At 47.4% G+C, this 14,339-nt stretch overlaps 1 protein-coding gene across 1 annotated transcript; it reads right to left on the bottom strand.

Annotated features, from left to right (window-relative positions):
• Window positions 1–4,285: 4,285 nt before the first annotated feature.
• TSPAN15 (tetraspanin 15) lies at window positions 4,286–12,808 on the bottom strand (the record flags this gene model as incomplete). Its single annotated transcript, XM_010014823.1, has 3 exons — window positions 4,286–4,522; window positions 12,112–12,228; window positions 12,755–12,808. Coding segments are annotated over 3 exons (408 nt in total), but the record flags the coding sequence as incomplete, so codon positions are not given.
• Between the last annotated feature and the right edge of the window lie 1,531 nt (window positions 12,809–14,339).

The raw sequence follows: 14,339 nt of genomic DNA, 5'->3' as shown, positions 1-14,339 counted from the left end.
AAACACAACTTCCTTTTCAATGCAGCTTGGCCAGCAAAAGCTCTACCACAGCTCCACTGGGCAGCAAAACCATCCCATCTGGTAAACCCAGGCTTTGCTAGAGCCACTGATAAATAAAAGGTCCTGATTGATTCTGGCTGATTGATGGAGATCATGTAGCCTGGGAGTTTTTCCCTCTAATCTTTTACATGTAAAGCTTTTTTTCCCCCCAGATACTGCATAAAAACACAAGTATGGTGCAGACAAGAAGCACTGGAAAAAGCACAACTCTAAGCACAGTAGAAATAAGGGGAGGAAAAGAAGAGCACTGGTACCTTTGCCAATGAAATCCCGCTACTTCCACCAGCTCTCAGTTCCACAAAACCAAGTTTCAGCATTAATAAACAAGTCTCAGCATTAATAAACAAGTCTTAGCATTAATAAACAAGTCTTAGCATTAATAAACAAGCTTTACCATGAATAAACTCACCTTGAGCCCTCCAAAACCGCTCAGAAATCAGCAGATGGAGCCGTGGAGTGAAGTCACAGGCACTGGTGGGTGCGGGAGCCCAGATTGCCTCGAGAGAAAGCTGCTCTTGCCACCATCGTATCGACACCCACTGCCAAACTCTCTGTAGCTCCCAGGTTAAAATGGATTTGGGGCGGCACCAATTGACTTTGGGAGCAGAAAAGCATCACAGGATGCAAATAAACTTCTGGAGAGGATGGAACATCCAAGGCAGGGAGACTTGGTCTTGCGCAGTGGTGGTTATCAGACCACTGGGAGGTAGGAAAATTCAAGGTGCCCATCCCCAGCTTGCAGGGTGTGTATCTTCTGGGCATTTAGGTTTGGGATTTTTTGAGATCAGTTTTGCCTGAATTGCTGGGATTTGGGAGGGAAACTGCTTTGCTTTGTTTTCTCTGTGCAATATCATGGCCATCTGGTCTTAAGAAACAGAAGGAAATTCTTCAGGGAGTTATGGAGAACCATCACCAGCAGTGAGAAAGCTCCTAAAGCCCCTGGGGAGGATAGGATCAGCCCCATGACCATAAACTCCAAGAATGGTTTAGGTTGGAAGGGACCTTAAAGCTCATCCTGTTCCAACCCCTGCCACGGGCAGGGACACCTTCCACTAGAGCAGGTTGCTCCAAGCCCCTGTGTCCAACGTGGCTTTGAACACTGCCAGGGATGGGGCAGCCACAGCTTCTCTGGGCACCCTGTGCCAGCGCCTCAGCACCCTCACAGGGAAGAGCTTCTGCCTCAGGGCTCATCTCAGTCTCCCCTCTGGCAGGTTCAAGCCATTCCCCTTGTCCTGTCCCTCCATCCCTTGTCCCAAGCCCCTCTCCAGGTTTCCTGGAGCCCCTTTAGGCACTGGAGCTGCTTTAAGGTGTCCCCTTCAGGAACCTTCTCTTCCCCCAGGCTGACCCAGCCCATCAAATACAATTCGGATTCTTTTTTGGATGAGGGTTACACACTGAATTATTTTGCAATTTCCACAGTTCGTTTTTAACATCGTTAAACATCCTAAAATTGGATTTCATGGAAAGGCAGCTCCTGGTCCCACGAGCACGCCCACTGGGCTTCCCGAGCTGTCCGCTTCTATTTAACGCCCGGCTTGCTCGCCCCTGCGTAGCCTTTTAATGGGGGAATCAATAAACCTGCATCAAAGCAGCACCCAGCACTTCATCAGGACTGGCCTCATTGTTAATGGAAGGAGAACTTAGAAATCAGACTTTGTGCTTTGAGGTCTTCCAATATCGGGGCTTTTCTCTCACCTCTGGGGGATTATTCGACAGCACAATCCAGAGTCTCAGCAGAAGCAAAGCAAAACCTGTTTGATGCTTTATCCCTGCTCTCATTTTCTTCCCAGCTCCTGTTTTATTACATTTGTTCTTCCACATGTAGCAAGTCTGGAACAAGAGGTGATTTGAAGTGCAAAATGTAGGATGAAGTAAGGAATGCTACTGGTATCCCCTTTATTTAGAGCAGTGAGGCGTGTTTCTAAGTGGGAAAAGAGCTTTTCCAAAGTGTGCTTATGATTTCGTGCTCTTGCTTAATCTTTCCCATTTCCAGGCATTAGCAGACCAATTGTCTGCAGGAACAGCGGAGCCAGGTGCCTAAATCATGGAATCATAGAATCACTTAGGTTGGAAAAGACCTTTAAGATCATTAAGTCCAACCATTCCCAGCAGTGCCAAGGCCACCACTAACCCCTGGCACTGAGGGCCTCATCTACATGGTTCGGGAACACTTCCAGGGATGGTGACTCCAGCTCTGCCCTGGGCAGCCTGTTCCAATTCCTGACTTCTCCCTATTTCCCATTGCTTACTGCCTGCTGAAAACCAGTGTTCATCCAGACATGAAAACCTCCTTGCATCCAGCTCGTGCAACGTCACCTGTGCTGGGTCCAGCAGCAGCCAGGACAAAGGGTTTAAGGCTGTTGGTGGCTGTTTGTCCTGTAAATAAAGAGCAAATATAGAAGTTAACTTCCCTTCCCCAAATACATACAAACACAAAGAGCAGGTTGAGTTTATCAGCTCGTACTAAGAAGGTTTTACTAAACACCTCCTGGAGAGAGGGGGGAAAAGGAAGGAAAGCAAAGTCCCAGGAGGTGGCTGGGTAAAGGCAGCAGCCCTGTTAGTCCTTTAATAACCATGTTTAGCTCATTTCCGTGGGCTGCAGGTTTTACCTTCTCCACTTGCAAATAACCTTAATAAAATCCCCCAATTTTGGCCATATTGCTTTATAAAAGAACCCTGACCCCTCTGCTCAGCTCCTGGGGTTCCCAGTTCTGTTTTCAATGGGATTTGGTGGGGGGAAAAGGTTCAGAAAGTGTTTTATTCTGGCGGGTGCTGGTGATTGCTGCTAATAAGTTAAAGAGTAAAGCCTGGAACGAGTCAGAAGAGGGAGACAGAGCCCGGCACACGCAGCCACCTTTCCCTGCTCGGGCATCCAAATAAAGCCAGCCTCCGGCTCCTAAAACAGCCTTAACAAAGCTCCACTAATAAATCCAGCGTTTCCTCTGCCCGCGGCGCTGCAGACACTCAGCTCTTGGGAAACAGGCTTGTTTCTTCTTGATAAAACCACGCTCATCATTTTGCACTTCAGCTGTTTAAGGGCTCCCTCTCCAAGCCTGTGTCCCGCTGCAGCTCAACTCACCCATCCAGGCTGGGATGCAGCGCACTGCAGCTATTTACAGCATCCCAGCCTCATTTGGGTTGGAAGGGACCTTAAAGCTCATCCAGTTCCAACCCCTGGGACACCTTCCACTAGAGCAGGTTGCTCCAAGCCCCTGTGTCCAACCTGGCCTTGAACACTGCCAGGGATGGGGCAGCCACAGCTTCTCTGGGCACCCTGTGCCAGCGCCTCAGCACCCTCCCAGGGAAGAGCTTCTTTATATCCAACCTAAATTTCCCCTGTTCAAGTTTGACCCATTCCCCCTTGTCCTGTCCCTACAGTCCCTGATGAAGAGTCCCTCTCCAGCATCCAGAGAGAGGACTCATCCCTATTTAATTCCTACATCCCCAGGGATGCGGGAGGGAATTGCCACCTCGATCACCAAGTTGTGCTAAAAAAGCAGTACTATTAAAGGCAATTCCTTACCTGCTCATTAGATGTTGGTCTCCAGCAGAGGGGAGTCACTACCATTCGAGCACAGCGTATTCCCACAGTAAATCCATCTTCTGGGCTCTCCTTTTCTTTGCCTGGGGATAAAACTTAAGCCAGAGCTCACGGGGAAGAGCTGGAAACCTCCAGAAATGGGTGTTTTCCCCCAGTGCAGCCTTACCCAAACATCCATCTTGCTCCAGGAGGTGCAAGTTGTGCCTCACTGGGGATGTGATTCCTGGAAAAGCCCTTTGGAAAGGCAACTGCTCCATGTTTTCCTTTAGCTATGTCTTTGTGAGGTCTGGACACACCTGGGAATCTACTATAAAGCCACTATTTTTCAGGAGATGGGGTTAAATATACCTCCAAAGACAGCCCAAAATGCAATGACGATGGTGCCACTTCCCTCCCCGTGGCTGGGCCAGCGTGCAGTGAGTGGAAGTGACTTTGCAAAACGCAACACAAATGACATTTATTGTGCAAAAAAAACCCTAAAAACCCAATAAGAAGATATAGAAATGCTTCAAAAGGTGAAGGTAGCAAAAGGACCCTGGGGAGCTCACGTGCCTGCACAGTGCGTTACAGTTTTGATAACCTTCCAGTGTTAGTATCTCTTGCACCTGAGAAGATAAATATGATGATGTCCATGTTCAACATCCACCACCTTCCTAAGAGCTGTGCTCCAAGTTCTCCACCTTCTCACACTTTGCTTTGGCAGATGGTGCTTTCCTCCTCCTCCTCTTCCTCCTCCTCAGCATTGATGGGAATGTAGCCCCCTTCCTTGGGCAAACACCAGCACCATCCTGCACCGCTCAGATCCACGGCCCCGAAGCTGAAATCCCGCATCTCCAGGATCTTGAAGTCAACGGTGTCCAGCTTGGAGTAGATCTCGTTGAGCTTTTGCCAATACAGCCAAGCCATCACGAGGCCGATCACCTGCAAAAGATGAGTGTTAAAAGCACTATGGTCAAGCAAACCCTTTCTGAAGGTCTTCTACAAGGGATGGTGTCATTCAAGCTTCCCAAACTGGCCACCAGACAAGAGAGGACAGGACCCAGTTAAATCCTCTGCCAAAGCAACAGGCTCATTGTTAAACTTGTTATTGGTCACATCCATCTCACAGCTTCCCTCATCAGTCCTGCCAGAGGGATGTGGATTAGTTGGACGTCACCACAAGCATCGCGAAGCGAGAGGCAGAGGTCCAGGCTCTTGCTAAACTTGAGATATTGCTGCAGTTTATTTCCCATTTCCCTGCAGGTTGGAAGGGAATTAAAAAACACACTTCAAATCCTCAGGAGAAGGGGAGGAAAAAACACTTTCATCAGCAGCAGGTTCCTTCACGGTGCTACACTGTGGTGGCTACAGTTAGAGGATAAACCATGTTGAAGAGCTATTTGCAGTCCAGGTACTGATGAGGAGCACGGTGGCAATCAGAGCACTTCCAGTGCCAACTGCATCTTTGGTACTAATCCTTCTCCCACCTTGACTGCTGAGCCATAAAAATAAGGTTTATTCCCCTATAAGCCCAGTTAAACAGTGCAGTTTTATAGCTCCTTTCAATGCAAAAGATGGGATGGAGAAGGGCAAGACCATCTTGAGCCTCAGAGCTTTTCCTCAGCAGTAGTCAACATGTTTTTCCTCATAACAAAGCAAAGAGCCAATAAATAATCCAGTCACATCTGTACCATCCATCAGCTGGAGTCTCCTGTAACTACTGTAGCACATTGGTTTTGGAGCTGAAAAATATTATTAGTCATTTCTGTGGATCCTAATCAATCCATTAAATAGTCTGGAAAGTGGGAACATTAAGAGAAAGATAAATGGGAATAAGAGCAAAGGGTTGTTATGCATCTGAATTAGAGACTGTTTTGTTCCCATAGTGGAAAGAGAAAAGTGTTTGCCTAGAGGAGGCTGCAGAAAACGGAGGCAAAAACTCCAGTGGGAAAAAGCAAATCACCCAAGTGTCCCCCAGCTGAAAAGCACACGGGCAATCACAGCATCCCAGCCTGGTTTGGGCTGGAAGGGACCTTAAAGCTCCTCCAGCTCCAACCCCCGCCCTGGGCAGGGACACCTTCCACTGGAGCAGGTTGCTCCAAGCCCCTGTGTCCAACCTGGCCTTGAACACTGCCAGGGATGGGGCAGCCACAGCTTCTCTGGGCACCCTGTGCCAGTGTCCCACCACCCTCACAGGGAAGAGCTTCTGCTTTAGATCTAATCAGAACTTCCCCCATTTCAGTTTGACCCCATGCCCCCTTGTCCTGTCACTCCACTCCCTGATGAAGGTCCCTCTCCAGCATCCTTGTAGCCCCTTTCAGACACTGGAAGCTGCTATGAGGTCTCCAGCAGCTTCTCTTCTCCAGGCTGAACAGCCACAACCTTCTCAGCCTGTCTCCATACGGGAGGTGCTCCAGCCTCTGAGCATCCTCGTGGCCTCCTCTGGACTTACCCCCGCAGCTCCATGTCCTTCTTATGCTGCGGACACCAGCCCTGCACACAGTGCTCCAACATCCTGTCATCCACACGAGCACCTTGCACAGAAGCCACCCAAAAACAGCTCAATACTTATTTTTCCTTCCCAAATTCACCTGGAGATGAATCCCCAGGATCAGCAAGTCACAAGAAGCAGAATATGACCTCCTTTAGGATGCTCTTAAAGGTGAGTCCTTACTTTAAGTCCTAAGTTGGAGCTTGCCCCATTCCCACTTTCCTAATTACATCCACAACTCCTGAAAGAGCATCCTGCTTATTTGACATTCCACCTAATTCCTGATAACAGGATTAGACACCAAAAGAACACACAAGGTGCTGGAGCCTGCTGTGTGGTTACTGCTCGCAGGGCTTTCCCGACAGCGGGAATTACAGAAGTGCTGGATTCCTGCCGTTAGGGTGCTGGGAATGGCAACTGCAAACGCTGAATGAAAAACTGAAGTCTGGAATCATCTTAGCATCTCCTTTTGTTATCCAAATGGCCTGAAATCAGGTTATCTCACAGCCCCAGTAACTTTTGTGGCTGTATCTGTTTAGCTCCCTGCTGCCTTCAAAATATTCACTGCAGCCTGGAATATTATATATCCCTCTCAGCAGGCAGCTCCTTCCTGAACAGTCTGTGAAATCACTTCAGCCTGTGTATGGAGACAGTATCCATCCCTGGCTCAAACTGTGCAAGATGCATTCACTCCCTGACACCATGGAAAGGACCAAAATGGGGCTATGCGACCTCAGCTCACCTGGGATGGAGCTTGCTTTTGGTGGAGAACCAAAACCAACAAAGCCAGAGACTCTGCCATGGAAATTCCAGTCAGGATCCTGCTCTCCTACCCCATATCCATCCCCTCTTTGGTCCCCAGAAGATGCAGAAACCTCCAGTTAGGGATGGAGGAGGCCAAGGCTTGGAGATGGCTCCACCTCTCCATGAACAGCAGGAAGAGCCCGGAGCAACAGCTCCCACATGGATCTGGGTTATAAGATTGTGCTAATCCATATTCAACAGCGGAGGCTTTAAGGATTTATGAAGTTTTTAAATGCTAATTAAATGTATGTCAAGCTTTAGCATTATTTACTTCTATGAACATGTCATCACTCAGGAGATTAAAACCCCACCGCTGATCCAGGACCAAGCAAGAAAACCCCTTTGCAATGCCAAGTTTGAAGGCAAAACATGTCATTTTTTCCCCTTCCCTAAATGAAACAGTGATTCCGAAAAGATTTGTGTTGACAATAAATTGAATGCAAATGAATCCCATCCTGCAAAAGCAGCTTTGGACACATCATCCCTCCTGCTCCTCCCAATGGCAACGCCACATCCGAGGTATGGGGATTTCTTGAATGGAATCAAATTAGCCCCAGTCCTCAATCAGCATCCTGCATCCCACAGCCTGCACCCTCCTCTGAGTTATGAGCAAACATCCATCCCAGCTCGCCTCTAAATACCCTCTTTCACTTAATGAAAACGGAAAAAGCTGTCAGGAATATAGATGCGTTCAATATCTCCGGCACCAAGGACACCGTGTTTTCCAGAAGTAAAGAGATTTCTAACACGAGTGCTGATTTTATTGCACTGCAACATGAGGGGAGGTGTTATTGTGGAGCAGAATGTTAAGATAATGTATCAAATATGAGGCTAAAAAATTAAAAAGCTGCTTTTCTCCCCCATTTCCCCCTCCTTCCCGTGATGGTGATCACCACCAAGCCAGGGGAGGGAGAGCAGCTGCTTGGGACTTGCTGCTTGTAGCTCATTTCAAGTTAGAATATTGCCTGTTCTTCCTGGCTGGCATTCAGTGAAGTAGAGAAGCCAGCCCTGTGTTGGAATGGCTCTAATCTACCGCCTTCTGAGGCATTTCAAGGCAGAGGGGTTGCTTAAGGGGGTACAAGAACACTGAGTAGCTGTTCTTTGCACATGCAAGAGCAGTTGCACATGTAAAATAAATCCAAAGACCTTTGCATATCAAGGAAATCAATAACTCCGTGCGGCCCCACTGGGAAGTGACAAGAGCATCATACAATCCCAGCCTGGTTTGAGTTGGAAGGGACCTTAAAGCTCCTCCAGCTCCAACCTCCTGCCCCGGGCAGGGACACCTTCCACTAGAGCAGGTTGCTCCAAGCCCCTGTGTCCAACCTGGCCTTGAGCACTGCCAGGGATGGGGCAGCCACAGCTTCTCTGGGCACCCTGTGCCAGTGCCTCAGCACCCTCACAGGGAAGAGCTTCTGCCTCAGCGCTCGTCTCAATCTCCCCTCTGGCAGGTTCAAGCCATTCCCCTTGTCCTGTCCCTCCATCCCTTGTCCAAAGCCCCTCTCCAGGTCTCCTGGAGCCCCTTTAGGCCCTGGAGCTGCTCTAAGGTGTCCCCTTCAGGAGCCTTCTCTTCTCCAGCTGCCCCAGCCCAGCTCTCTCAGCCTGGCTCCAGAGCAGAGCTGCTCCAGCCTTCGCAGCAGCTCTATGACAAGATACATATAGATATATATAGATATAATGCAATTATATTGCAATAGCAATTGCACTATATATATAATTGCAATTTGCATGGGTAATGCTATGTATATTTTGGTGACACCCAAAGTCAGGGTTCCCTGTGTTGACATGTATGGAGAAAACCACCCTGCAGATGACACTACTTGAGAATTCCTGCCCTGCTTCCCATCCGAACACACCTTCCTGGCTCCAGAGCTCCTTGCCTACTTGAGTGGCTGTAAAACTGGATCCTGCTAAACAGAAGAGTTGATGCACATCAAGCTTCCCCAGAGCTAATCAAGTAAAAAGCAACCATTTCTTTTATTATCAACGTTTCCTTCCATAAATTGATATTTATAGACCAGGCGTGCACAGAGGTCATGGACTGCAGAGGGAAAAAGCCCTTTTATTCCCCTTTTCTACTACATTAAGCACACATCAGCCACTAGAGAATATACCACCATCCAGCCCCCAGAGCAACGAAGAGATTAGAAAGCAAACAACATACAGCTGAATCTTGCACAGACAAAGGGAACTTTGGCAATACAAAGCGCTCTGCACAAGGAAATGTTTAACATTACTGTGCCCAGGAGATTAAGAGTCCAAGCTGCAAAATGCACATTGCAAGTCTAAGGAGTAGAAGAGTTCATCTTCTGGATTTATACTCTTAGGAGGGAACATGTACCTCTACACTGTTGCCCTATTACTCTGTAACTGCTCTCACCGTAGAGCTTTGGAGATTGATGAAATACCAAAGTGAAACAGAGACAGCAACAGTTTACTGCACTTGGCTGACAGCTCTTGGCCATTTATAACTTAATTCCCTCCCAAGCTTGGTGGCTGCACCGCAGAGTCCATAGATATTAACCCTCAGCAGTGACCTCGCAGAGATTTGTTCTTTTTAATCGCCTTTGTGCCACTTTCTGCTTCTTTAGGAGGGAGAAATAGGCGTTGAAGAGCTTTTTGTGCTCTTCTTTCTACCTTATTACAGTGGCTACATTTTCACTTTGCAAAGGAGGATGAAATATCATTAGAAAACATGCCCTGCAAAGACACAGGAATGGAAAAGTTGGAGATGCTTTTCTTGAGGTCAGTATAAAAGCTGCTGAAGGAGCACCTGGGCATGGCAAAGGGGAAAGAGCAAAGCATGAGGTTAGTTGGCAATTTAACAACAAATGGGGTTTATACACACTGGAAACTCCTTGGATAATCTGGTTAGAGGCAGGTAACGTAGGGACGCAGCCAGTAGAAAACAGATTTCTGTGCTTTGCTGCAAGATTTGGGCTTGCTTCATAGTTAAACACAACGAATACGAGGCCACAGCAAGGATTTGCCACTGAGTGCCAGCAACTAAATTGTCTTGTTGAGAGCGATATAAAATGCATCACAGTTTGGCTGGGAAGAGCAGTGAGGAGATGGGATTGATACCAGAGAATGAAACACAGAAAGGAGGAAAAAGGGAATTATTCTGCAGAGGCAGAGTAATCATCAAGTTGGTGCATTCATGCTTTGCTCTGTGTGAAGACAAATGAACACTCCCCACTCCTCAAATGCTTCATCCATGGCTTGATGGCTTGCTTAAAAAAGGCAGAGACATGAATGATTTAAGAGCAATCATACAACTACAAACTCCCTCTGCCTTGCACCAGCTGGGACAGAGCCGGGCTGCTGCGTGCTGGTCTACCTGCCTCCTCACCCATTCAAGCAGTTCAACACCCAACAGGGCCCAGCAGATTCACAGCTTTCCCCAAGCCCAGTTAGACAGAAGCACACACACCTTGGGTCCTTCTTTCTGCACAAGAAGAACTGGTTGTTTATCCCAAATCCAAGCACAAAGCTCAGGTGCCGGGATGATGAACATCAGCCAAGCTCAAAGCCCCAGTGTTTGAGCCCTTGAGTTGCTTGGCGTCACAGAGGCTGAAGTTTGATCCTAAGGAAGAGCTGCACTGGGGAAAACTGGGCAAAAGCCAGAGTTGGACCTCTCCACACCAACAGTGCCAACCCCTTTCCCCTTGGATCACCAATTCAAGGACAATATTCTCCCCCCAGTTTTCTGCTGGCAGCTGCTGGGGATGAAGCTGTTTCTGGGCTGACAGCTCCTGGCAACACAGATGGCCATTTATAACTTAATTCCCTCCAAAACTTGACAGAATCAAATCCGATTTATATTTAAACCCCAGAAATGGTGAGCAGATGGGAAGAACAAGGTTCTTCATCTGAAGAGCATTTAACGGCACGACAGAAAAATCACAACACTTGCTCAAAAGCACTTGATATTCATCAAGGCTCATTGCCCTCTCTAGTTCTTCTCCCCATCCTTGCCAATTAAAAGCATCACGTTGGCAGGTTAATGGGTAACACAACAGGCAGCTCCTGTAATGGGCTCTTGACATCCTGTGAGGCAGATGGAAGTGGTTGCCTCTATCCCGGCACTTCCTCACCCCATTTCTATGCCCGTTGCATTTCCTGGTGGTAGCACAGCAGAAGTCCATTGCTCATTTGCATGCTTTGGAGAAAGCACTTTAGAAATGTGGAGCATCACAGCAAGGATTGGGCACGGAATAGTCCCCCACCTCAGTTTTCTACTTGGACCATCTGAGAGTTCAAAAGGAAAGCCCATCCCTTGAAAAATGAGCTCAATATGAGCTCACGTATTTCTCCAACAGATCCTGCTTTATTCAAGCACTATTCTACCTTTCACAGCAAGCAGAAACACAGAAAAAGATAAATTCATTTCGTTCCCATTTAGATAACCCCCCCATATTTGGAAAGATCACCAAACACCTCCAGGGCAAACCCAATATTACATCCAATGCGATAGAAAGAAAGCTTTTGCTTGGGAGCCTCAAAAGGAATCAGAAAAAGGATCAAATTTAACACTAAATCATCACAGTTTTGTCAGAGATAATTCTGGAAAGAGCCAAGATATTCACCTCCTTCCTTCACAGTGTTGCAAAGGGGTAGCCCCAAAATTCCTCTCCACATCAAGCATCTGTGATTGTGAATGCCCCATCCCTGGCAGTGTTCAAGGCCAGGTTGCACACAGGGGCTTGGAGCAACCTGCTCTAGTGGAAGGTGTCCCTGCCCGTGGCAGGGGTTGGAACTGGATGAGCTTTAAGGGCCTTTCCAGCCCAAACCATTCTGTGATTCTATGATGAAGAGCTTAATTACCTGTGCTGGAAAATTGCTTGGATTTTCAGGCATCATTAATGGCAAAGGGGTTTTATGAGGCATTACAAATTCTGCTAGATTTATGACTATGGTTTATTTTGGTTAATATTTATGCTCCGTTGGAAGAGAGCTGCAAAAACAAATATGAAAGGATTTGCTAACCTATGCATGTCTTGTTTTTAGATGTTATTACTTGGTCAATAATTAGATTTCAGGAGTGTGTTATGAGGCAGCTAGAAGTCTTAAGCTATGAATTTTGCTAATGATGCTCTAGAAAGTGCTGGGACATTTGCGACCCAAGACACAAATCTCGGATGTAAACAGAGGAGAAATAACTAAAAATGAATTCTTTTCCTCCTCCAGCACAGGAAAAGAAGCCAAAAGGACTTCAAAAGGATCCACCACGTACCTGAGGAAGCAGCAGGGAGCAAACAATGCCCAAAGTGGCCTCAAAGTTGTCTTTGAGCCAGAGCCCAACAGCGTGGATGCAGCCTCGCACGTGGATGACGTTGAGCAGCTCCAGGCGCTGGAAGAAGAGCAGAGAGAAGCATCATTGAGATGCTGGGTTGGGGAGAGATGTTATTTCTTGTGTTTGCTCCTTCTCGCAAGCCAAAGGGGTGGCACGAGAAGGGTTTGGGAATTGATTACTTGGACTGGACCTTCCCCTGGGTTTTCTTGACAAAGAACTGGGAGCTACAGAGCAGATCCACAGAGACACTGCAGCTCTCTGCTGCAACACAGTCCTATGGTTACCTCTGAAGGCCTCAGAACCAGCTGCTCTCCTACCACCAAGCCTCAAAACCCAACTGAGGACCAGCATTTCTTGGGGCTGATCCAGAAAGGCCACGATCCAAACATGTCATGAGCTTGCCTGTGCTCTGCGAGCCTGAGCAACACCCTGAGATGCCAGAGACAAGCAATAGGAATGAGTTTATACCCAGCTGCAGCAGCAGCCATCCTTGGTGTGGAAGAGCTCACCTGCAGGTAACTGTATGGGTTGGGGAAAGGAGAAGCAAGTCTCATATATATATGAAGGAAAAAGCCAATCTAACCTCTTTATCCAGTGTCCTGTATCCACACAGGGTGTTAATGACTTCTCCAGGGACCTGTGAACAGAGAATTGGTGAACAGACTTAGCCTGGGGGAAGCCAAAGGGGAAATACAAGATATAAGGATCACAAGTAAGAGGCAGAAGAGCTCACCCAGTTGCCTTGACCAAGCAGCTACTCCCAAACCTCACTTTGTTGCCACAGGCTCCGTGTTGCCCAAGTGCAATGCTGAAACTGTGCATGTTGGCACTAAGTTATTGAGGTTTTAATTTGATCTTACTTTTTAATCACTTTTCTCTCCAGATTCTGATGTTCCAGAGGATATCCAGGTCCCTCTAACATGTTTCCAGTGACTCGAGCCAGGACCACCTCCACACCACACTAGCATTTAGCAAAGCAACTCTTTCAAAACATTCCCTTCATTTCCTTCTTGTTTAATTCCAGCCACCTTTTCCAGCACTTTCAGTCACGTCTCTCCCTCATAATAAAGGGAATTGCACAGGGATTAAGTGTATTGGGCTCTCCAGAAATCAAAAGGGGATTGTCCAAAGTCTTCCATCACTTTGTAGGAGGTTTTAGACATCCCGAAGACTTTGATTTTTTGGCCAACAAGAATGTTTCAAGAGCTACAGCTAATGAGAGAAATCCCAGCCAAACACTGCAATTCAGGACCTCGAAAGTGTTTCTTCTGCTTTGCCAGGATGGAAAACGGTACCTTTTGGGTTACAAAACTGATTCTTGCTCATCCTAAAAGAAAGCAAAGCCAGAGGGTAGCTCCAGCACATCCTGAGCTAGTTGGGCGCTTTGCACCTCTTGGAATCGATCTTCTGATGGGTTTGGGTTTTGGCTTGTTTCTTGGCTCAAAGAGCAGCTTCCATAACACCACGTATTTCTACTCTGTGCCTATCAAATAATCATGTGCTGAAATTAGGATGCTTTCAGAGAGATGGTTTTGACAACCAGTAAAAGCTCCTGAACAACAAACCAAAAACATCTCACACTTCGGAGAAACGGAGATGAAAGAGAGAAATGTGCACATTCATTTAGATGTGGATTATGCTCTCCTGCAAGACACAGCATAAAGAAATGTGCACCTCCAGACAGACTCCAGCCTTGAAGCTGCAACTTGTTCCTCTAGTAATTGGCAGAGAAATTACTCCAGTGCCACCCTACCAAGAGCTTCTGTAGCTACCACGTTACTGACAGTGCTATCAAAAATCCCATCTCTCACTACTTCAAGACACTATTTACACACTGGGCATTGTTAAGGAGACTTATTAGTCCCTGTGCATATGAAAGACTTGCAGGGAAACCTGGAGACCAGCAGCAAAGCACCCATCAGCATCGCTGGGAGACATCTCATCCAAGGTTGGGACCATGAAATGGGAAGCCTTCGGCACAAGGGGGAGTTGCAACGCTCTTAATGTAGCTGCTGTTGCCTGGAGGGGTATAAAGGATGTGTACATGCCCATGTGCTTTACATTGAAACCAGAAACTATTTGTCTTGACAGCTTTCAGTTGTCCTTGCTTCCCAGATTCACTTCCCTGGAGTCCTGCTGGTGAAACACCATTGGATTCATCACTTTTC

This window comes from Nestor notabilis, unplaced genomic scaffold, assembly GCF_000696875.1.
Source record: "Nestor notabilis isolate BGI_N333 unplaced genomic scaffold, ASM69687v1 scaffold16365, whole genome shotgun sequence".
Classification (NCBI taxonomy): domain Eukaryota; kingdom Metazoa; phylum Chordata; class Aves; order Psittaciformes; family Psittacidae; genus Nestor; species Nestor notabilis.
This window is presented reverse-complemented; position numbering and strand designations above follow the sequence as displayed.